We start from the raw sequence: 24517 nt of genomic DNA, 5'->3' as shown, positions 1-24517 counted from the left end.
GGCAAAGAGAGTCGTATTGTATTTGAGAGGTAGTGAGCTTTTATTTTTAAACAAAAATTATGTGCCTAATAACGATCACCATTTGCTCCAACGCATAGGGAGCACTACCGGTCCAGTAGATCGTTAGCCGTGGTATTGTGCCGTTGGATTAAAAACGCGGCGGTTTCGGCGCTAATATATAAATATAACTTTATACGACGTTAGAGCAAAAATTCACCTGAAGCATACATATTATGCTAATATATAGTCACAATAAGTTAGGCATATTTTTTTACTAGTTCATATAACTTAACTGCCTAATTTTATTTAAAAATATAAAAAGAATAATAATAATTAGTGCAAAAAAGTGAGTGAGAATTGATAGAACAGGTGCGGTTAACAGAAAGGAAAAGGGTGCGGTGAAAAATGTCCGGTGACGTGCAGCCGCGTAAGCGAAAGGATAAGAAAAAGAAACGTGGTGAGTTCACACAGCTGATCAGCAACGAACATTTAAACGGCTATAAAATTATCATAAAAGAATAAATATTTATAATTATTTTAATATGCATTCAACTTTTTGAAAAAAGGGCCAATGTACTATATGTAATTTTGTGGGTGACATACTTTTTGCTTTTTGTGTGGGCATACCGAAAATCTGCGACCATATTATATAAAAATAAATATGTATGTTTGTAGATGGGCATACTTACATACATATGTATGTGCCTACCGTTAAGAACGTATGTATATACATATGTAAATGTGTACCTTCTATCTATTGTATAAGAATTTTATATACGCTTATGAATTTAAAAAGTCCACGCAAGTTAATGTCGTTTTAGTTTATTAATAGGTATGTACATGTATATATATATGTATGTACATTATCCGTGGTAGTTATGGCTTTTATTGAAAATGTGCACTAAATATTAAATGTAAACGTCTAGATGTATTTCTATGCACGTGATTTATTATTTATCTGATGATCTTAAATATTATTCATATGTACATATGCAAGTATGTATATAACTTCATAATACATAGGGACATAAATAAATGAAAAATAATATAAAAATAAGTTTGTAACACCCAGAAAGAAACGTCGGAGACCCTACAAAATTGATACTTACATATGTACATATGTATGTATGTATGTAGGTAAATGACCTGTGTGACGAGATGAGTTGATTTAACCATGTCCGTCTGTCTTTATATACGCGAATTATGACCATGGTTTTTGAGATATCTGCATAAAATTTGACATACATACATACTATATTATTGTCCAACTCAACAGAACAATTTCCAAATGGACCACGGTGTAATCGAAGTTAACGTTTTTTTTTATTTTAAACAAGGTATGTAAATACCTATGTACAAGTCTCTCTTAAGTTTACGATGCAGTAAATCTACCAAATTACGCAGACTCTACTGCAACTTGAGAGTGACTTACTATGACTTAATGACATTTTAATTTTAATCTAATTTATCTATGAACAAACAAACATGTGCCAATTTAACACTCATAAGTGAATTTCATCGAGTTCAGAAAATTTCCTTCATCTTTGTTGAATTAGTGCCTCTTTTCTTTATCTAAAGCAAACATTTCATTTTCATGAGGACGGCGAACTATAATACATACATATACATATATGTATATACATATATACTATGTACATATGTATGTTTGTAAGTGTATTTTGTTTTTCAGAATCTTGCGCTAAAATTTATTTTAAGGAAACCAACAAATATTTTAGATGAAATGAAAGTCATATGGTTAGAAGAAAGCACATTCTCACGCCTAGATACCATACAAATGCATACATACATATGTATGTAGAACCGAATATATTTTTACGCTGTCCTACAAGTGACAAAATTTGTTGATCTTCGCAAAGGTATGCATGTAGTATAGTTGTGTCTACATACATACATATGTATGTACATTCATGCAAGCAGCTTTTTATTATAAATCAAATATGTATATGTATATGTACATGAGCACACATTCATACATATGTTTATATGTATGTATTTTTATATAACTAGGTGTATATAGAAAATATATATAGTGCATGTTTGTGTTTTTATTTTTTTTATTTTCCTACAAGCAACTTTCTACTTATCTTATCGCGTGCGTAACCGCCCTCTATTCTCAAGCGTGTTTTCATATTTTGCATTTGAGTTCATTGAATATATATTTACATGATTATATGCTTTCACTTGTGTAATAAATAATGATTATATATGCATAACATAAAGCATAATATTATAACTCTAATAAATTATTTAAAATGTTAAATTGTTGTTTATGGTTCTAAAGGAGGTTTAGGAACTGAATCCGAATTGGTTTTGCTACTTTCTGCAGAAAAGAAATATAATTGATGAGCGGCAAACGCCAAGATAATTGAAGTATAAAAGACTTATTTGATTTAAAGTACATTCTTAGGCTTAGTAAAACAAATGTATCATTTTTGAATCAGATTTTCAGAAATGACGAATTCTGAATATTATTTAGTGTTGTAATTCCAATTTAAATTAATTTACTTCTAATTTTTTATATATTTAATTTTTCGTGCTGTTAAGGGCTAACATGGGTTTCCTCGAACCAAAAACGGATTTAGATTTTGTGAAGTTTTCAAAGGAAAATGCAGAGCTTACAAGATCAATGAAATAAAAGAAAAAAATCCGTGTTTTAATTAAGACCATAAATTGGACGAAAAAAAAAAATGAAAATTGTTGTTTTGGTAGATGTACATACATATGTATGTAAAAAAAGAAAAGATCTCAATGTTTTGTGAAAACTATGTCGTGTAGAGCTCGCAAAAGAGAAGTAGCTGAGGACCTTACATTCATCATACGCATCATCTTTGGTGACAAGATGTTGGTTTATCCAAAATATGGCCTGAACCGAAAAACCCAAAATTCATTGATGACATGACCTCCTATCTCATGCTTATATTCTACAAACATACATATATACATACATATGTATGTACATGTGTATGTACTATGTAAGTTTGCGAATATGCACTTTTCAAGTTTTGTTGACTTAATATATGGACATACATACATACATACTTATGTATATATGTACGTATGTGTGTATATATACACATATAATTAGGAACATAGAAGCCCCAATAGAAGAAAATAGATTTTGTAGCTCAGCTACCTAAGTACGTATTTGTTAGAAGTTCTGCTGACTTAATGTATTTATGTGCATGTAGGTCTGTATTTTCGTAATTTATACAGAAAATTACTATTTAACTATATTTTTATTGCAACTAAAAACTGCATTAAAATTTAAACCAGTTAAAACACTCATATTTGCCTTCAGCGTGACCTTCTCGCATGCTTTTCCTTGTCGGTAAAAATTTATTTGTTGCTATCCATGTGTCGTATGTGCTTTCAGCTTATTATGTATGTATGTATGTATGTAGATTTCTTTCGCAATAATATTTCTTAATTCTATTTATAATTTCCTTTTGGGTTTGTTTTTGTTTTTCTTGCGATCAGTCAAGAGAAAGAACTGAATCAAGAACAAAGAATACGAAATAACGGAATAAATATTTATGTTCGCCTTGGTCTGGGTAGACTCTTTTAAGAGTTGCCAAATAAATTTGAAATGGGAAAATATAAGGTCTAGTAAAAAGAAATCCATTATTTTTCTAATATATGGCTTTAGCAAGCTCTATCTCGCGTCGATTAATTGTGATCAGATTACGCTATATGGCGCTAGAAAGATAAGATTTTGTACTAAAAAAACTTCTGAGATAAAATTGGTGATACAAGTGGGTTATCTATGACAACGTAAAGTGAAATCGGTCGTGTCGAATCTTGATGAGTTGCTTTAAGCGGTGCCATATCAGGAATTGAAAGTCATGAAGGTTTTGCTATGCGTTTGGTGGGTGGAGCTGCCCCACCTACGGCCGAACTCTCAATAAGGACCTGTTCTGTACGTCTGTACGAAGCCCAAAAGAAGTCAGATTTGTTTAATCAGAACAACGTCAAGTTTCACGCGTCAATGGTGTCTCGCTAGAAGCCCTAAAAGCTAGGTTAGGAGGTTCTATTGCTTTCATCTTATAGTTTGGACCTAGCACCAAGTACCTGTTTCTGTCTATGACGAATGATATTGAGTGTGAAAAATTGGCCTCAAGAAAAGCTTCATTTTTTGAAAATAAGGGTGAGGATTTCTATGAAAGTCGCATTATGAAATTACCTTCAAATTACCACTTATTTGGTAGGCATTTTGTTAGAACTTTGTCTTCACTTTACGGTGTGCCTATCGTTACTATAGATATAGTACCTACTTTTTACAAGACTGACGTTATTCTGGATTAACTATTTTGAGAAAACTACTTCAGCAGTAGTTCTGAAGAGCTGTAAAGTTCTATAACCCTGCATTTGTTAGATAACATCAAGACACTCACCACAATCGCCACAAAAAGAAAAAGCAACTCCAATCAATGAGATTGCTATAGAGCCTATGATATCCATGATAGGATCGGAGTAAAATTTTATTAAATATGTTTTACTGAGAAGAGTATAATTGGTAGAAGATAAGTAGTACGTTAAAGAATGTGATAAATCAAACTTTAATCATAATACTTCAGTAAGCTATTTCAATAAAGCCTTAAAATATTTTGTTTACCTTTAAATTTATTAGAACTCAGAAAATTTACATATAACCAACATATGTACATATATTTACATACAATATATTTTTATATTTCTACGATTTCATCACACGTCACGAATCCACTTATGCACTATTTATTAATTAACTATTTTTTTGTATTTTTCGATTCGAATGTGATTACTTAAATCATTAATTGCGTTGGCAACTTGGCTACACATAAACAAATGAGATCTTACATCTACCTATTCCCGTGCTTATAATTACATACACGTACATATGTATGTATATGTATATATTCACGTTACATATTTGTAGAAAGGTAAATTGTAGCGCTGTGGATCGCCGCTATTATTGTAGCCGGGTACGCCACCCGGTAGTAGAAATTTGTATGGATATCCGCATGAAGTGCATGTACATATGTATATGTTTGTGCTGAGGCAGTTGTGCATATGATTGTGCCATATGAAGCTATAGGTCATTCACAGTGATTTTGTGGGTGAAGCCATTTGCATATGAATATACATATGAACATATACATATGTATGTATGTATATGTACACACGTAAATATGTATACATATTTTGCTTTGTGAAAGTTCTTTTTTATGTTTTCTAGTGTTCTTAGTGAACTCTCTTGGCTATATGTATGTATGTACAAATGTATGTATGGTGCCCATATGTATGAATATACATCCTTATGCAAATTTTGTGTGTGTGTTCACATACACAAATTCCTGTCAGTCAACAATATTTTAAGTCTTGATGCTTGTAACTCAGACTGCGCGTGCAAATATCCAAACATACATACATACATACATATGTACGTCCATAAACTCATAATGAGTCGACACAAATGATGGCGTAGACAATAAATTATGATCGCGTTTGCTATGTGAGAATAATGAGCAATGGAATTAGTCGTGAAGTTATTATCTTTTTCAGATATTAAAAAAAATAATACAACATAATTATGAAATACAAAATAAGACATAACACTATTATTTATGTTCTATATTGTATGGATGTACTTACATAGTATGTACATATGTAAGTATGTATACTTAAACCTTTACTATACATACTTACAACAAAAAGTAAAAAAAATATCCATAATTTTTGCATTGAATTGAAGGTTTTATTTAGCATAGTTGGAATAATCCGATTTATGTCGAATATGCACCGATTTGTTGTTATTTAAGTTGTTGCTATTTTTAAGGTAATTTCATAATGCAGCTTTCATAAAAACTATCATCGATGTTGGCAACAAACAGGGAGTCGATTACCACAAGTTTTTGTCGCCTTAGACCGGAACAAACAACAATCACTTGGTGACAGGTCGGCACTATAATGAGGGTGCATAAGATCCTCTAAATCAAGCTGCCGCAGCTTTTAACATATCGCTGTTGATGTATGCGATTTGACGCTGTCCTGATGGGACACATTTCCTCTACTATTGACCAAAACTGGCCGCTTCTGGCCTTGCTTTTTTTAGACGCTCCCATTGTTGACAATACAGGTCCGAATTAAGCGCTGTAACTGTAGGGAGCAGCTCATGTTAGATGATTCCCTGCCAATCTCACCAAATACAAAACCTTCATGCATCAATTTTGGCGTGGATATCTTTTGCGGCGGCTCATTATGATTCGTATATGTCTGTTACTTGACGTTGTTGGAAAAGACCCACATTTCATCACCAGTATGCTTCACTTCAGAAATAGATAGAATTTTATGCGATTCAGTAGCGGTGCGTAGATGGAAATTCGATCCATTTTTTACGTTGACGCATGTGGCACCCATTCATCAAACTTCTTTTAGTATACCGTCGTATTGATTGGTTTCGAGACCGTGCTTACACGATAATTGGACCTGACGATTTCCATTAATTTAACGACAATTGGTCTTCAAAGCGGGGTTCTTCGCTTTGATATCAAAATTACCGAAAAAGAGTTGACGTACCCGAAATTGGCCATGATTGGTTGTTGCAGTAGTGGGACATTTTCAGTCTCCAGGCTTTCGTTTTAGCCTTTGTCGAAAAATACTGTAAATTTGACGTATTTTCTTTTTGCTGGTGTCCATCAATGATCCAAAACTGAGTCAAGCAATCAAATAACTGTCTAAATAATTTTTTTTAATACGGAATAGAGAATACTACAGCCATTTATTGGAAAAATAATGGAATACTTTTTATTACACCTAATATATGTACATACATACATATATGTATAATTACATCGATTTCTACTTTTAAAATTTTAAGTAAAAATTTAATTTTTAATTTTTAGCTTTTTTTTATCTCTTTTTTAAAAATTTTTTATAACAATTTCCAGCTATTTGTTTAAATTCTAACCTTTTCTTATTTTTTTACATTTTATTTTTCTTATATGTCATAGTCTATACATATGTATGTACATGTATAAATGTACTTAAATATATAAAAGAAAACTGATTTCTGTACATACATATGTACATATGTGTTCAACATAAATGCACTCACATGTAAGTATGTACTTACATACATACATATGTACTCTACATCAATAAGTATGTATTTAAGTACATTCCTCCTTTATCAGTTGGCATCTGTCCATTAAAACTGACATTATGATTTGCACTTTGTATTTTTGGCATTGCTTTTAAATTCTTTTACTTTTATTTTATTTAAATATTCTTTTTGCTGTTGTTTATTTTATTTGACTATTTTTATTTTTTTACTTTTATTTATTTTATTCTATTTTTTATTTTTATTTTTATTTTTAATTACATTTACTCATTGTCTTCTTTGCTGGTCTGCCGATTTTCTTTGTTTATTTTGCTTTTATGCAGCCATTTAGTTTACTCGTATTTAGCGGTCACATTTGCTTTGTTACGCATTTCTCACGCTTCCTCAATTAAAAATCTATGTATATACATATGTACATTTGTATGTAGTATTAATCAAAATTTGTGTAACATAATACACACATATGGACTTACATACATGCAAACATACAATTTCGTTGTTATTATCACAGCTTTTATTTCTATTCTTTTCTTTGATTTAGACAAAAGCGTCAAAAGTTTGCAATAACAAATAAAATTCACAAGAAAAATCATTTTGCAAATACATATGTATGTATGTATGCAAATTTGTATGATTGGCACACCCACAAAAACTTGTTATCAAAAAAACACATAAAATGCCCCGATTATGATTAAAATCGGCGTCGCAACAAAAAGGCCAATCAATAATTATATTATTGTATTATAATACATATGTACATACATACATAAGTTATGGAACACCGTTGCTATATTCACAAAAATTGTTATAATTGATCCAAACCTTTTCTAATGCATTATATACGGATTGAGAGGTAGAAGAACATTAGACATTTTCAACTCATTTCGATGGTCCCTTTTGTAACTGTTCCTGTTCGATATATGTATGTATGTACATACTTACATATGTACCAATAATTCTATAAAGACAAATAAGAAAACTAGTTCTAACGAGTTCTATTAACATCCTTACATGTCACTGGCCTCTTCGAAAAATTTTGAGGAAGAAGAGATCAGTAATGGTGTGAGAGTAGACAACGTAAATTAATGCATCGTTCATCATCACACTTCTCTAATGCACCGAAGCTATATTCGTTATAGCCTTCATTATTAATAATTAATTCCATACAAGAGCTTGGGCTTAATCGGTCGGTAAATTCGAGAAGATATGTGGTAAAAAAAGGTTTTCCGGACAAGAACTTTAATTTGACCGATCTCTTTGTATGTCAACTACATATGTATAGGTATACCGGAATGAAATTTGCATTTTGCAGCATTTTTTGTGAAAATTAAATATTAATTCTGAATGGGAAAGCAAAATAAAACTATTCAAAGTTGATTATTGCTTTTTTCCGTATTTTGACCAAAATTGTATAATTTGGCAATTTGGCCAACCAAATCGGAGAGGAAGGGGTCAAGTCTGGTGAATACGGTGGTGGAGAAGCAATTCAAAGCCAAGAACTTTCATTGATTTTGCTTTGTGTGCAGGAGCATTGTCGTGTAGCAAAATTACTTTGCCGTGTTTTCTTTCGATCAAATGTTGTTTGTAACGATTAGCCTTCTGATCCCCCCAAACACAGAGCATTGCCTACTTACCGAATCCATATGTTTTTGATGTGGATGTTGATGGCTGTCTCGGATTGTCCTATGATTGTCTCTGTTTAGGATTCTTGAATTGAACAAATTTATTTTTCATCCAGCCGGTGACAATTGGATGCAAAACTGATTGTCTTTCGTGTCCTTGAAGCAAAATTTCAGGTTTTTTGGTTTTCCATTTATCTTTCCCTCTTTTCCCTTTGTCTTGTGGGTGGGAAGAAGCTGTTAGAGGAGAGGGGCAGTCGGCTTCTTTATTTATGGATCTAAGCTTGGTGGAGAGATTTACTGCCAGGAGCTCTCCATCAACTTCAGCTTCAGAGTTCCAGACTACTTGTATTTAGTGCCTTCCATTCCGAGGTTGCAGCCATTAAGGTAGCAGTAGATTTACTTCTCCGTAGTGCAGCCTCCTTCAGAAAAGTGACGATCCACTCATTAGCAGTGCGTACAGGGCCGGGTCAAAGAGTACCTAATCTAGCTATTAATAGCATCGAGTGTCTTTGTGATAAGACTGTTATGGGTGCCAGGCCACAGCGAAATCGTAGGAAACTGTACAGCTGATGAGCTAGGCAAGAAAAGGCACCCTAGAATCGTTATTGGTAAAATGGGAGCGTGTCGGTCTTCCCTTACTTTCTTCTGTTTTACTACTAGATAGCTGGGCTTCGCGGAAGCTTAGCCAGTACATGCGCTGTCACAAAGCCTTTTGGCCCAAGGTCGATCGCAATACTGATCTAATGATCTCTTTGCCCTCAATAAGGCTAGCCTCTCCCTAGATGAGAGGATTTTAACGGGCCATTGCCCTATTGGCGTCAACGCAGTAAAGCTTGGAATCCTACCAGATGCCATCTGCAGAAGCAGATTCCTTCTTGACTGTCACGTATTTGTGAGTCAAGTCTTAAATACAGGAGTTCTTCTTTCCCATGGCTTCACAAAGGACTACATATAGCAGTCCACGTGCGATCTTTGATCAGCCATCTAACCTAACCTCCCTCAATTTACGAGACATCCTTTCCCCACACTTTTAGATCTTTCCTATGGCTTTCAAACGGTCTGAAATTGTTTGTTGTGCTGCATTTAACATGACTTCTATTTACTTTTGACTCAAAGTATCATCTTCATCCAATATTGCTTCTATTCCAACTTGTTTAGTGGTCTTCCACGTTCTTCATTTCTCACATCAAAATCATTATCTCTGAACCGTCGAAACCATCTTTTGCATTTGCTTCTGATAGAGCATGATCACTATATGCCTCAATAAGCATTCGATGCGACGCTGCAGCCATCTTCTTCAAACGGAAAGAAAAAATTAATGTTTTTCGCAAATCATCACTTTTCGGTACAAAATTTGACATTTCCAACACAATGTAATGAGTTGTTTGTTCAATGATTGTAAGGGACTCCGACGTTTCCTTTCGGGTGTTACATACTTTACGACAAACCTAATATACCCTAGGTGCGGGGATCTGAATCTTCTCGCTTTATCCGCCTTAGATACTTGCTTCTTTTTGGTACTTGGGTATATTCTTGCAACATGTTGCTACTGAGTATAATACTCGTAGTTTTGTTCAGCGAGATATATACGAGTATATAAATCATCTGGATGACAATACAACTTAAAATCCGCGTGACTGTCTGTTCGTCCGTCCGTGGAAGCTGTTTCTTGCGTAGATATATGTACGTGTATGATTGGACCACTGCCACATACGAACTCTTACCGGCAGTGTGAAAATGGGTGAAATCGGAAGATAACACCGTTCACTCCCCATATAACGGTACTATTAAAAGCTACTAATAGCGCTATAATTTAATAACTAAGCACGCCAAAAACATTAAATTTTACCTCCGAGATGGCATGAGAGGGCTATGGGAGCCGGCGTGAAAATTGGTGGAAATTGGAGAGAGAATCGTTTTCTGATTGTAGTATGCCTGTGTGCTAAAAATGGGTTGAATCGGGCAATACTTCCCTTAGTCCCCATATACCTAATATAAACATCATCAAACTGCCGGGTGACTGTATATAGCATATATCGGCCAATATGTAAGTTATGTTAATAAAATTGAGGGAGTGTATTTTCTTATAACGGTGCACTTTTGTGTTTAGAATAAATAAAATCGTGTGAAAGCTCGTCCTAGACCCCATATAATTCATTGGCTTTAATCGTTGCAAGTGGCAATAGTATGAAATGTTCGGTTATATCCGAACTTAACTCTTTCTAATTTGCTTTTTCATTAAAATCTTTCATGTTACTCTTCCGTAGGGTCGATTTTTTATTGACGAGAACGAAATTTAATAGTTTAGTTCTCTCAGTCGAATTCATTACACTTGTAATTTTTAAGTATTATTAAGGTTATATTAACTTTGTTGTTTTTAAGATATTTTAATTGCATATTTATATTATTTAGATGGCTTCGATCGTAAATCGGAGGGTGAATTATCTTTTTCGCGTCATTCAAGCTTTGAAGGTAGTTGCAGAACCTTTTGCATTTTGTTGAACTGTTCTCCCTTTACATCAAAACATATAATTCATAAAGACATTAAAAAAGCAATAAGAAAATAACTGGGTAATCACCCTTTATTTTGAAATGCGATACAATGTTGAATTTTGCAAAAGAAAACGCTGGTTTCACATGAAATTTGAATTTAAAAATCTATAAAAATTAATGCACCCACAACACTCGAACATCTTCCCTTGCACTCGCCCAAAAATATCTATTCAAATGTTCGACTCTTTCCACCACACTGCACCGTCCTCGTTGAAATCCTTTTTTTAATTTATATATTTGGTATCATTATCAATTTTCTTGCATGAATTGTCTATACTCATGTTCGCTCATTATGCACATTATTTCGCGCAGAGGATGAGTCTTCGCATGGCGTCCACATCACCAAGATGGGCAGCGAAGATGTCCACTTTCATGTGCAGCACGAACACGGCACTGGCGGCCATTGGTGCGCGAAGATATTCTTCTTTTCACTATTGGCCATACTATTTGGTCTTGTTGGCTTGATTATACTGGAGAATCGCGGCATATCCGATTGTGAGTACTCAATGAACTTTTTTATGGAATAAAATACAAAAACAACTAAATTACTTTTCAGTGGACACGCCGTTATCAGAGTCACGTTTCTCGAATTATTTCGACGGTTGGGTGGATGAGAGTCGGCAAGAGCATGACGATCACGATCCCGTGCAGGCGTCAATAGAAGAACATGACGAGCATGACGAACCATTCGAAGAGGAGGAAGATCACTCTGAATTGGATGAAGATGCCGATGAAGAGCATGATGATGAAGATGATGATGAGCATGATGCAGAAGAAGAAGATGCCACCACGGAACAAACGAAAGAGGAAGAAGAGGATGAGGATAATGATGAAAAAGATGAAGATAACGATAATGATGATGAAGACGATGAAGAAGATGCAACCGCAGAGGCTACTGTAGAACAAAGTATCGAAGAAGAAGATAATGATGATGAGAATGATGTCGGTAATGACAATAAGGATGATGAGGAGGAAGATGATGACGATGAAGAAGCTGATGATAATGATGAGGAGAATGAAGATGAGAAAACCGCCGAAGTTAGTCAAGAAGCAAATGACGATGATAAGGATGATAATGATAATGAAGACGAAGAAAATGATAGCAAAGCTAATGCGGCTGATGAAGATGATGATGACGACGCTGATAATGATAATGATGATAATAGCGTCGAACCCATCTATGAGCGCTCCACGCAACAAACCAGTCAACGTTCCACCGGCAATAGCGCCGCTGCCGTTGACGATGATGATGATGCTTTTGATGAGGTACTTTTATTTAATTTATTTTATTTTTTGGCTTGTTATACAATAATGTAATGATAACTTTGCAGGAAGATGATGACGATGAGACCAACGACTCCGTAGAGAATGTTGTCGATAATGACGCAGAGGAGCTTTTGTTGTTACAACAAAAAGCGCGACAACAAGCAGCGGAGGCAGCAAAGAATGCACCGAACTCTGCAGAAAAAGACGACAAAGACGACTCAGCTGAAGCGGTGCCATCTTGGGCCTCATCTCGTAAGTAAAAAAAATACTGTGGGGATCAAATTAGAGTGAGAGTGGGGTGAAGTATGTAATTAGGCTGCAGAGTTAGAAGCAAAGTGTTTGCATATTTGGAAATCAGTGAATATTTGATATTGTGCTTGATCTGAAAACTTTCCTTAATTGAAGAAGTGCCAGTCACAAGTGTATTTTCGTGCAATCGATTGAAAGAAAAAAAGGAAAATTACTATAAAATTTACAATACTCACAATTTATGTACATATATACTATTTGTTTATGAATTTGTATTCCTACTGTATACACACATGTATATGTGAATGTACTGTTGTTTTTATATGTATGAAATGTATTTATTTTTTTTTTGTTTTCGACAATGTACAAGAAAGTGCAAATACCTTCATATACAAATCATCCACTTCTGTTGTTGCACTCATTTGTTTTCTATACTTTAACCACCTTACTTTTCGTTTATATAACATATAATACTTTTTTTTTTAATAATCGCAAGCGAAATAAATTGGTTTTTAACTTTAAATTTGGTCAAAAGTACTGATTTGATGTTGAAAGCTGCTTTATTTAGCCTATGATTAGTGCAAGTATATTTGAAATGTGTATTTCAGAATATCGTATATCGAAATAATTCGTCTAAATCATTTCCTATATAACATATATACATATATATAATTTTGCAGTTGCGGTTAAAATTGGCGTCGGTGTGGCACTCGCGCTAGTTGCACGCCTTGTATTGATTAGGAATAATCCAAATACAAGTGAGTTGAACAATTTCAAAACAAAAGTGTTGAATTTTGAACTTAACAAAGTAAAATTAGTTAATTCAAGCTTACTAGTGCTGCTTTTACGTTTTACGTTAATCCAAATTTGGTGCCAAATAAACCTCAAGCCAAAAAACAAAAAAAAAAACATAAACTCTTACTTTGTTCTTCTAATTATCTGTTGTGAGTTTTAACTACAAACAATTTTTTTTTTCGAAAATTGTTGTCAGCATGGCTTAACACATTTTTAACCCTCCAAGTATTGATCGAAATTTTCTCTTAACAAACAACGTTATTTGCACTTTCTTTTAGGATTCTTTATTCATTATTTATATTTGTAAAAAATAATTTCAGCTGTACTCACTTGAATTATAATTGATTGTCATTGTAAATGTGTTTTTTTTCTTTTATTTTATATTTTAGTCATTGAAATGTTTAAGATTTTATACGCATATTATATTTTGCGCCATTGTATGTATGCTGCAATATTGGCATTTTATTGTGATTTTTAACTATAAGTTTGTGGTTTAATATTTCTTTATATTTTAACTAAATATTTTTTTGCAAAAAAAAAATGAAAATTTAACGCCGTCATAGTTGAGGAACCTGCACCAGAGGTGATAATGAAACGCCGTCTAACAATTGCAAGCGAGGAGGACACATACGACAACGATGGGGAGGAGCCACCACTGCTAGATGATGGTTAAACTCATTATTTATAAATACTTGAATAAATATGCATAGCTTTGTTGAAATGAGTAGAGGTTTGGGCGTGAGGCTGAGTCTAATGTTTAAAGTAATACAAAATTTAAACAAAGAGCAGATCTAGAATATATAGATACTTAATTGCCTTAATTTTTTTAATACTTTTAATTTTTTTTAAATATATATTTTTTTTTTTGAAGGTGACTGCACTATAAGTTGTATAATATTGACATATTTTTTCGAGATGCTGTTGGAATTTTAAAAATTTTTTTTGATTTAGATTTTGGCATTATTAATTGCTTGATTCTTTATTTTCCAATCAAAAATTGTAATTATGTCTCACTTAATAAAATTCTAGATTTTGGGGAGTCCAAAAATATTTTATTTTGTTTTGGAGATTTTGCCTTAATTTTTTTCAAATATTTTTTATTTTTTTTTAATTTTTTTATTTTTTTTTAAATATTTTTTTTGAAGTTGACTGCACCATAAGTTGTATTATATTGCCGTATTTTTTTCGAGGTGCTGTTCGAATTTTAAAAAAAGTTTTTGAGATTAGAATGAATATATTTTTCAAAAAATATTGATTTTGGCGTTATTAAATGCTTGATTCTTTATTTTCCTATAAAAACTTTTAATTATGTCTCATTTAAGAAATTTTAGATTTTGCGGAGTCCAAAATATTTAATTTTTTCGAGATTGTGTCTTAATTTTTTATATTTTTAATCAAATTTTGTTTCTAATTTATTATTTTTTTTTTAATTTTTTTTTGTTTAATTTGCTTTCCTACGTTGATTAATATTGTAACTGCCCTATAAGAGCGGCATCTTTTCGATTTGTTTCTTTTAATTTTTGAGGTTAGAATGAATATTTTTTTATTAAAATTAAAATTTTTGTAATTCATTCGTATATAGATCTCTTTGGAACCCGTGATTATTTGTATTTTTTATAATTTACTTATTTATGGCTCTTTGGATACAAACTTAATAATCGAAAATATATCGTTGCGTAACGGGAAATAATTGGTGAAAAAAAAAATTTTCATATTAAAATTTCGTGGTTCACCTTTATATTTTTCGACTTATTATGATTACCTCAATCGCTCCAATTGCGACTTCAGCTCATTTCGAAAGCTTAACATATTTGTTTGATAATTTCCTTACACATGGATTTCTATTTACACCAAAAGGAGAGTACTCTGAAGAGGAAATCGAAATCGAAGAGGAATACGAATATGAAGAAGATGAAGAAATCGAATTACCTGAAGATCCCGACGACAATCTATCAGCCTTGGCTGGCGAATATATACCCGAAACGTTCGAGCAATTAAATAACCTTTATCGTTCGCGGCTAAGCGAGGCCGAGTCGGCTCATACGAGCGCAACACCAGCGCGTGTGGAAGAAGTGCGAGATCAACGTTTTGTTGCGAAGAAATCACCAGCAGTATTCACCGCACCACCACCACCGCCAGCCACTACTACTGATAAAACATTTAAGAAGGTATCACCATTTACAACGACAGCGACAGCGACAACAACAAGAACAGCACAAACATTTACGCCAAGTTTAGGTCAAACACAATCACCAACAACAACAACAAGTACGAAAGACGAAATCATAAAACCAAAGCAAAACTTCAATACCACAACAACAAAAACAACAACGGCAGCTGATCTATACTCGCCGAAAAGCAACACCAAACAATACATACCGGATTCACCAAAAACGACAAAACACGATGTTACACACGATTTGGATTATCAACCCGACGAAGAAGATATTGATTATGATGATGATGATGGTGTGGGTGTTGGTGGCGCATATAGGCGCGAGATATTGGAGGATACGGATGAAGAGGATGAGGAGGAGGAAGAGGATGAAGAAGATATTGACGATGATTTATTAGATGACGATGATATTTCAGATGTCGATGACACTGAACTCATGAATAGACTGGAGGCCAAGTATGGCCGCTTGCCGGCAAAAGAATACGAGAGTGATGAAGATCCCGACGACCCAACATGGACACGTAATTTCTAATACAAATTACTGCTTAATTGGCATTACTGTCGTCGAATTTAATACATATGGAAAATTTAAATACATACTTAATACATACTCACATACATATCCAACCGTCCACTGATTGGCAATTATGTAATTGCATACGTTTTTATATTCTCATGATTCCTTAATTATCTATAAAATGTATGCTTCACCATTGAAAATTATCCAAACCGCAAACACCTACATACACACGCTTTAAAAAGCAACAACATCATTAACACCATCATCATCATCATCAAAGCTGACTACAATCGGTTGGCAAGCAAAGCAAATACTTTTGATACGAATTACATACTTACATAGTAACATAAGGTTTTGCTAATGTAATAATGACTCAATAATTAGCGGATAGTAAGTGTTCACAAATTAGTTATTAAGAAAATTAAATTTGAAACATTTTCGAAAATATGAAATATCAGTATATGGGTGGAGCGCAGTGACGCTTCTTTATTATCGAATTGCCGTTAAATTAAACTCTCAAGTCATACGAAATTTGAAAATTTTATTTTACATACTCATTTAAAAAACATTTTTGCACTTCCTAAACATAACCTAACTTTTTGAAATCCTAATTTTCTTTTTTTTCTTTTTAATAACAAGAAATCAAGCCAAAGGAAGAATTAGGTGGTGGACCCCAAGCTCAGAACGATGATTTTGACTCGTTTGAACACGAGTTGCGCCGTGCAAACGAAGATCTAATGCGAGAGGTAAGTGAAATACAAGTGAGAATAAAAGCGGAATTGGTAATTTGGGATTTTAATTGGGTCTATAATTATATTGGTGCGGTTCTTTTATAATATGAACGATTATTTAAGCAAAAATTGTATTATTCAATGCATTGCTCATCTGAAGCTACAACATTTTCCCCATCTTCCTAAAAATTTGTGGATTACAGGACAAAAGAATTATGACAAGAATAAATTAAGCGAGTTTTTTTATATCTTGTGGTGATGTGAACTAAAAATCCAGTGAGAGCGTTCTTAATCGATCGGAAAAAATGGTAGTCAGTAGCGGCAAGATCTTGGCTATAAGGCGGATCAGACAAAACATCACAGCTGCAGTTTTCCAAATAGTTTCCAAATAGTCCTGCATCATGAGGTCCAGCATTGTTATGCTGGAAAATGATTACCTCATGTCTAGTCGCAAATTTTAGTCTTTTTCGACAAACGCTCACTTCAATTTGATGAGCTGTTGTCAGCAGCGTTCCTCATTAATGGTTTCATCCAGTTTTATCCTGCACCACTAAATAAAGAGTGTCATGGATATCGGCATTGTCGTTGTTTTGGTTTGTTTTCCAGGTTTCATATTTGATTTTTTACGTTTAGAGTTATACTAGGATATTTATTTTGGATCACCAGTCATATTCCGACGCAAAATGTGGTACTGATTACTTAGAATTTCTGACATGCAGATTTGTTGTTGTTTTAGCGGTACAGTTCTGCCGAGTTAACAGTCCTTGGCTGAATAAAAATCAGCGTCCGTTCCGGTTATGTACACCCGACTGTCGTGAGAACTTCATACAGAATCGTCTTTCGGCTTCAATTCATATGTGATATATATTGGTTTTTAATATATCCGGCTGCTTTTAAATGGCTGTTGGAGTGACATACAAAAGTATCGCGATATCTTCTTTTGTTTGGCAACAATCTTCCTGAGTAATCCTTTTAGTTCCTCATCTTTCTTTAAAAATTATTGTTGTTTACGCTTCAAATGAATGACATATGATGGTAGGTAGAGTCGATGTGTGACGATGCACTTAGACACCTGGGAGGCTCATTGTGAAACCAATCTGTGAACCACTCTATGGGCTTGATGAAGTTCATATCTACAAAACGTTTTATTTGTGCAACCTGTGAGACATCGAGAAATTTCCGACCGATGATTGGGATTTTTCTTATACAAACATATACTTCCTTACAGTTTTTAACGGGTGATCCAAATAGAGGTACTTTTTTCAATAGCCCTTTTTTTTTGCCAGATCACGCGTGAGTCATGTCATGCTGTCATGTTATTTTTGTTCAGTATTGTTTGGCATTTCATCATGGAAAGGCTTACGCTTTACAAATCGCTCAAATTTATTACGACAATTCAAGTTCTGTAAAGAATGTGTGTCGCGCGCTTCGCCCAACTTATGTTTAACATAATCGGCCGACTGAGCGTACTATTCGCAGCGCCATCACCTATCTTAAGACCCAGCAATATATTTTAGTGGATGCCGCAATTGAGAGTGTACGCGAAGACCATGGATAGTTGATTCGGCGCCGACCTTCCCAAGCGACATCGTTTCGCTCTATGGGCTCTTGAAAAGTTCCAAGAAGATCCAACGTCTTCGAGCTAAATTTTGTTCAGCAATGAGGCCCATTTCTGACTCAATCGGTATGCAAACAAGCAAAATTGTCTCATTTGAGACGAAAAAATTTTATTCAAAAGCTGCCATTTCATCCAGAAAAAATATGGGTTTGGTGTCGCTTGTGAACCGGCGGGTATTTCTTCAAAAATAATGCGGAGAGACAGACCGTCAATGGCGAACATTATCGCGCTATGATAACCGGACTACTTGAAGTCTGAAATTGAAGGTGGTGATCTCGTCGGCATTTGGTTTCAACAGGCTCTACTTCTCCCACATCGCATCAATAAATGTATTTATTGAGAGAACACTTCGGTGAGCAGATAATATCATGTTTTGGGCCGGTCGATTGGCCACCAAGATCGTATGATATCACACCGTTAGACTTTTTCCTGTGGAAATATGTAAAGTCTAAAGTCTATACGGCAAATCCCGCTTCGATTCAGGCCTTGGAGCAAACATCATGCTTGTCATTCGGCAGTTACCAGTCGGAATGTTCGAACGAAAATCGAAAATTGGACTCAACGGACGGACCATCAGAGACGTAGCCGCGACCAACATTTGAAAGAGATAATCTTCAAAAAATAAATGCCAAAGAATGTTCTTTCGAAAGATAATAAACATTCCCCATTAGTTTTGAAGTCTCTGTGTATTTTCTTAAAAAAGTAGGGAACCTCGATATTGATCACCATTTACAGTAGTCAAGGCATAGCTTTCCAACGAATGTTCGTGTTATATTAACAATGTAATAATAATCAAGTTACGTACAAATATAGTTATAGACTCAGTATTATCAAAATATTTTTAATTTTAGGTGTTAAAATTAAAAAAAATATCATTTCTTTCGACTAATGATTTTCAGAAACAAAAACAATTTTCGAAAGCTTAAAAATTCAAAAATTTTACGAGTTAGTCTTGGGTATATTTTTTTAAGTACAATAGTTAAAAAAATATATTTTTTATAACATTCTTCCACATTTAACTTTCTATTCCCACAGTTTTCATATCAATAAAAGTAAATGATTGCATAAAATTACATACAAACAACGTCCCCACCTTCCTGCGCATAGCTTTTAATGCGTTCGCTTTAATTAAAAAATGCTAGTCTGTAGGTTTTAAGAAAAAAATGTAACTTTTCTATTAATTCAATAAAAAATACACAAAAGAAAATATGAATTCATAAATAATTTGAAGTAAATGTTTACATTAATATACTAAAAGCTTGATAAACGATACAAAAACAATATTTTAATTTAAAAAAATGTTTTCTTTAGCATTTATTAAAAAAAAATTAAATGGTAAAGACTATTAAATGCATCGGTTATACTAATTGGCTGCTTTATTAATAGGAAATTAAAAAAAAAAAAAATAATAATATGTTAAATATTTACGCATTTCTGCTGACTCACAGCGCCAAACAATCAGAGCGCATCAATTTAATTTGCCAGAATTGCATTACTCAATTACAATTAACTTATTGCTTAACTGCGCCGGCGACGCCAGGGGACGCGCTCATCACCCACTTAAAGCGCGGCCGTCTGGGTCACGGCTGACCAATTAAGCGATGACTTTAATTGCAATCGAAGCCACGCCACACACACACATACTGATTTACTAACACACACACACACGTATTTTGCGAATGCACACGCGCTAACTGTGTATTTGTTTTTGCTTTTGTAATTGCATGTCGTGTTCTTACTAAAATTGCGTTTTCTTGTTATTGTTGTAATTATTTATTTCCCAATGCTGCTGCTAACTGCATTTGCTGTTATCGAACCCGCTGTTGACACAACACACACACACACCCACGTACACATACGCACGCTCATGCTGATGGCGCACGCAAAAGAATTACGCGCTCGCCGATAAACGTTTTGCCGAACTCGTGCAGCGATTTCCCGATCGACCAGCAGCATTTCTCGGGCAAGCGCGGTTGCTCGATAAGATGTCGGAACAGCAGCGTAGCAACAACCTGCTGAATCAAGCTATACAGGCGTACAAGCGTTACTTTGCGCTGGGCGACGGCATCACCGATCATGCGCAGTTTCGGAGGGCTGCAGAGCGCTGTATCGAGCGTATGCGCTTCATGGGTAAACTCGATTGGCTGTAGGAGCTAAACTGTTGCACGGCTCACTGTCTCTGTTGCTAATCAACTCTGCTGCTTGCAGGTCACCACATGCAGGCGGTGCCCATACATCAGCAATTGATTGCGCGCTTTACGAATAAACCGGATGTGCGGAATGAATTGGCCATCACTTACCTGCTGCAGAATCGGTGAGTGTTTCCCACATACTTTTGGGTATATTTAGTCTCCCCACAGTTGTTGTAAACTCGCGTTTTCTTGCAGCTTATCCGATGCCAAACTAGTGCTACAGGAAGTGCTGCGTCGTTGGCCCAAAGATGGATTTGCGCAGGTGCACTATGGTTTTGTTTTGCGTCAGCTGGATAAAGATTATGAGAATGCCGTTATTTACTTGCGTGCGGGCATCAATTCGAAAGCGCCGGGCACTCAGGATGGCCGCTTCTATTTTAATCTGGGCGATTCGTTGCAACGTCTGGGTCGGCAAGCGGAAGCTGTTAAAGTGTATAAACGCGCCGCTGCTCTGCAACTGTTTCCCTCCGTCTATCAGCGTTCACTGTACAATGAACCCGATTTGCGTGCACAACCCTACTGGACCAAAGCTGAGACTACTTATGCTGAATACCTCAACAAATTGGAACTCAATTGGCAGGCGATACGTGATGAAGCGTTGAGCTTGTTGAGTAGGCGTGGCAATTATCTCGACGAAGCTGAAAGCTTGCGTGACACCGGTAATTGGCAGCAATACGAGTTGTATTCACGCGGTCAGCGGCGTGTTAAGAATTGTCAGAAAGCGCCCATAACGTGTGGGCTTATTGAAAAATTTACAGCGGCAGCTGGCTGTCGACGCGGTCAGGTGAAATTCAGTATCATGCAACCGGGCACGCATGTTCATGCTCATTGCGGCCCGACGAATTGTCGTTTGCGTGCACATCTGGGTCTCGTTGTGCCGAAAGGTCCAAGATTGCGTGTGGCTGAGAAGGAAAGGTGAGTGCGTTTGTTTTTTGCTTACTGAAGCATAGTAGTAGGAATAATATTGGAATAAATCGTATTATTAGTATACCCTGAACAGGGTAAAATAAGTTTGTAACGTTGTTTGTAGTACCCAGAAAAAAATGTTGGAGAACCCATGAAATACTTGTATATATACATATAAATAATCAATTTGGCGAGCTGAGTCGATTTAGGCATGCCCTGTCTGTCTGCTGCATATACACGAAATAGTCCCTCAGTTTTTGAGATATCGATCTGAAATGTTATATACTTCTTTTTGCCCTAAGAAGTTGCTCATTTGTCGGAACCGATATCGGATAAATACACCAGCAGCTATTAATGTAACAGTAGATTTAATACCCCGGAGTACAGCCTTCTTTAGAAAAGTGACCATCCACTCAGATAACAGAGCGGCGATATTAGCTTTGAACTCGTTAACAGTGCGTTCAGAGCTGGTCAGGTCGGTGCTCCTGTATTGATCCCACGTTTGGGAGGTGCAGACTTAAACATTTGGTAGCGCATACCTCCAGACATCCCACCGAGTTGGCTGGAATGGAAATTTAACGCCTGCCGAAATTTGTATTGGTTACTAAGTTTTTTGCTAACTTATACGTTCGAACACAGGAGTTCTTCTTTTCTATGTACTCACAAAGGAATACATATAGTAGTCCACGTAAGATCTTTGATCAGCCTTCTAATCTAACCTATCATATTGTTCAAGGCATCGCCACAATCTGTGCAAATATTGTTTAGATCGACCGTCTTTAACGTGCAGTTGCCATACGAACTGACAGATCAAATTCTAGTTCTTGTATGCAAAGTTTTTTTATTTACGAATTATTGTCCAAGGCGTGATTCTTTTTATATCCTTCTATGTCATACAAATTGCACCTATGAAGGGTTTTATCGCTTCGGTGTAGCTGAAGTTTACGTTTTTTCCTGTTATTTATTTTTTTTCATTTAATATTTGCTTACAGGACTTGGAAGGAGGGTGAATTTTTGATATTCGACGATAGTTTCGAACACGAGGTTTGGCATAACGGTACTAGTTTACGCCTTGTTCTGATCGTTGACGTCTGGCATCCCGATTTGAGCGCGATGAAACGACGAACGCTCTCAGCGATTTGATTGAGAAATGTAGCTACATATGTTACACACATACATATGCAGTTGTTGTCGTTAAAAGTTCCTGTTCGCACCACACCAAATACATTGCAACGTTAAATTAATTATTACAACAAGAATATATTTTGCTTTTTAAGGCGGCTTTTATAAATAGCTTATTAGAATCTAAGCTTACACGCTTGCTAACAAGCTAACTAGTTTGCTAATTGCTGTTAAAATTTCGTTACTAAAATTGTGAATTAAAATAGTTTATGAAAAAAAAGTAGAAAAATGTAACTCAAAGGTATATTTTTAAGATCACTTAGAAGTCATTGTATGCGGTTTAATCTGGATAAGAGAGAGTTTCTATGCCACTGCTGATATTTATGTTACTTAATATGTAGGTCTAGGTTTTTTCTATTTTTTTCTGTAATTTTTTGATTTTGAAAAACAAAAAAAAAATATTAAGATAATTAAAAAAATAGTGTTGTTGAACGTATTTGCGCATCGAAGTCATAATTAAGAATAAAATGTAACAAAAAAAATAATTTGAAATTAATATTTTTTTCCGCTTATCTTCAATTAATTTCATAAAAAAAAAATATTTAAAATTAAAAATTGTTCTCAAGTTATTAAATAAATAAATCATTCTTGGCTTGCATCACCCTGTGTTTTGTTACATTTGGTTAGGGCGTTACAAATTCTCTTGAATGAACAGTAAGAATGTATTCATTTTTTTTTTATAAAAAAATCTTTTAGTCTCTATTAAATTAGCATTAGTACACAGCCCTATAATTACTATAAGTTTTAATATTTATTTATTCATGTATAAAGACAGTTGTGTAAACTTATTATTAACCGAACGAAAGCAATTTAATATTATACAATTACGTTTAATACAAAAGCCACTGTGAACATAATTTAAAACCAAACAAATGTGTTGTACTCGTAAATATGAATTTTTAATAAATTTGCTTTCCTTTTCTACACCGACCTGAATTGTGTTTCGAATTTTTATCAAATAATATGCTCACTTAATTCTCATGTGAAGCAGGTAAATTTTTTTCTAGGTTGGTAAGACTGTCCATAAGTGGTACATCGAGTTCAAAGTAGGCCGAGAATGCGTTAAACAGGAATAATGGGATGCCCAACTCTCCTGTCACTGGAAATGTGAGAGCCGCTCACCTACCGAACTTTGACAGTTGACTGGATTGGGTAGGTTTTGACGTTTTGCAATTGGAATGACTGGAACGGCCAGATTGAAATTATACCAAAAATATATGTGAACGGAGAAATTTGTTGCCGCCGTTCAAGATCGTTAATAAAAATTTAAAACAATAAAAATCAAAGAAAATGCGAAATTTAAACATATTTCATGAAACGTTTTGTAATTTGATGCATAATAGAAATCATTTTCTGTTACAAATGATTAAAAACATTCATTAATTGACAACTAACAGGCTTAATTCACCTTATTAAGTATTGAAAGATCGAAAGTCAGTTGTTTTAATATATCATAAAATCATAAAAAAGTCCAATATATAATAATTTGCAATCGTAATAAACGTTGGGCGTTTTAATTTAAATGCCCAAAAATTCTTATTTTGTTCGATGTGGCCACAATGGAAAATGTTATAAAAAACGCTTATT

General features: G+C 34.5%; 1 protein-coding gene across 2 annotated transcripts; it reads left to right on the top strand.

Moving 5' to 3' along the window:
- The first annotated feature begins 32 nt into the window (after positions 1 to 32).
- LOC126754740 (aspartyl/asparaginyl beta-hydroxylase) lies at positions 33 to 23860 on the top strand. 2 transcript variants are annotated; one of them, XM_050466817.1, is made up of 10 exons: positions 33 to 457; positions 11155 to 11214; positions 11608 to 11790; positions 11852 to 12561; positions 12627 to 12813; positions 16941 to 17047; positions 20540 to 20780; positions 20859 to 20964; positions 21038 to 21757; positions 22741 to 23860. In XM_050466817.1, exons 1-10 carry the CDS (start codon positions 406 to 408, stop codon positions 22889 to 22891), a joined length of 2517 nt encoding a protein of 838 aa, XP_050322774.1. In that variant the 5' UTR covers positions 33 to 405; the 3' UTR covers positions 22892 to 23860. The 2 variants fall into 2 exon arrangements, with proteins under 2 accessions (XP_050322774.1, XP_050322775.1); XM_050466818.1 differs by lacking the exon at positions 11155 to 11214 and having other exon boundaries at positions 35 to 457.
- Positions 23861 to 24517: the final 657 nt, after the last annotated feature.

The sequence above is a fragment of the Bactrocera neohumeralis genome, chromosome 4 (assembly GCF_024586455.1).
Source record: "Bactrocera neohumeralis isolate Rockhampton chromosome 4, APGP_CSIRO_Bneo_wtdbg2-racon-allhic-juicebox.fasta_v2, whole genome shotgun sequence".
Taxonomy (NCBI): domain Eukaryota; kingdom Metazoa; phylum Arthropoda; class Insecta; order Diptera; family Tephritidae; genus Bactrocera; species Bactrocera neohumeralis.
The sequence above is the reverse complement of the archived record's forward strand: the minus strand, read 5'-3'. Positions and strand labels throughout refer to the sequence as shown.

Bases quoted from the DNA above. Each gene is read 5' to 3' on its own strand.
- LOC126754740 (XM_050466817.1), top strand. From the start codon at position 406: ATGTCCGGTGACGTGCAGCCGCGTAAGCGAAAGGATAAGAAAAAGAAA. The intron at 458-11,154 runs GTGAGTTCACAC...TATATTATTTAG, and splicing joins GGATAAGAAAAAGAAACGTG to ATGGCTTCGATCGTAAATCG. The intron at 20,965-21,037 runs GTGAGTGTTTCC...GTTTTCTTGCAG, and splicing joins ACTTACCTGCTGCAGAATCG to CTTATCCGATGCCAAACTAG.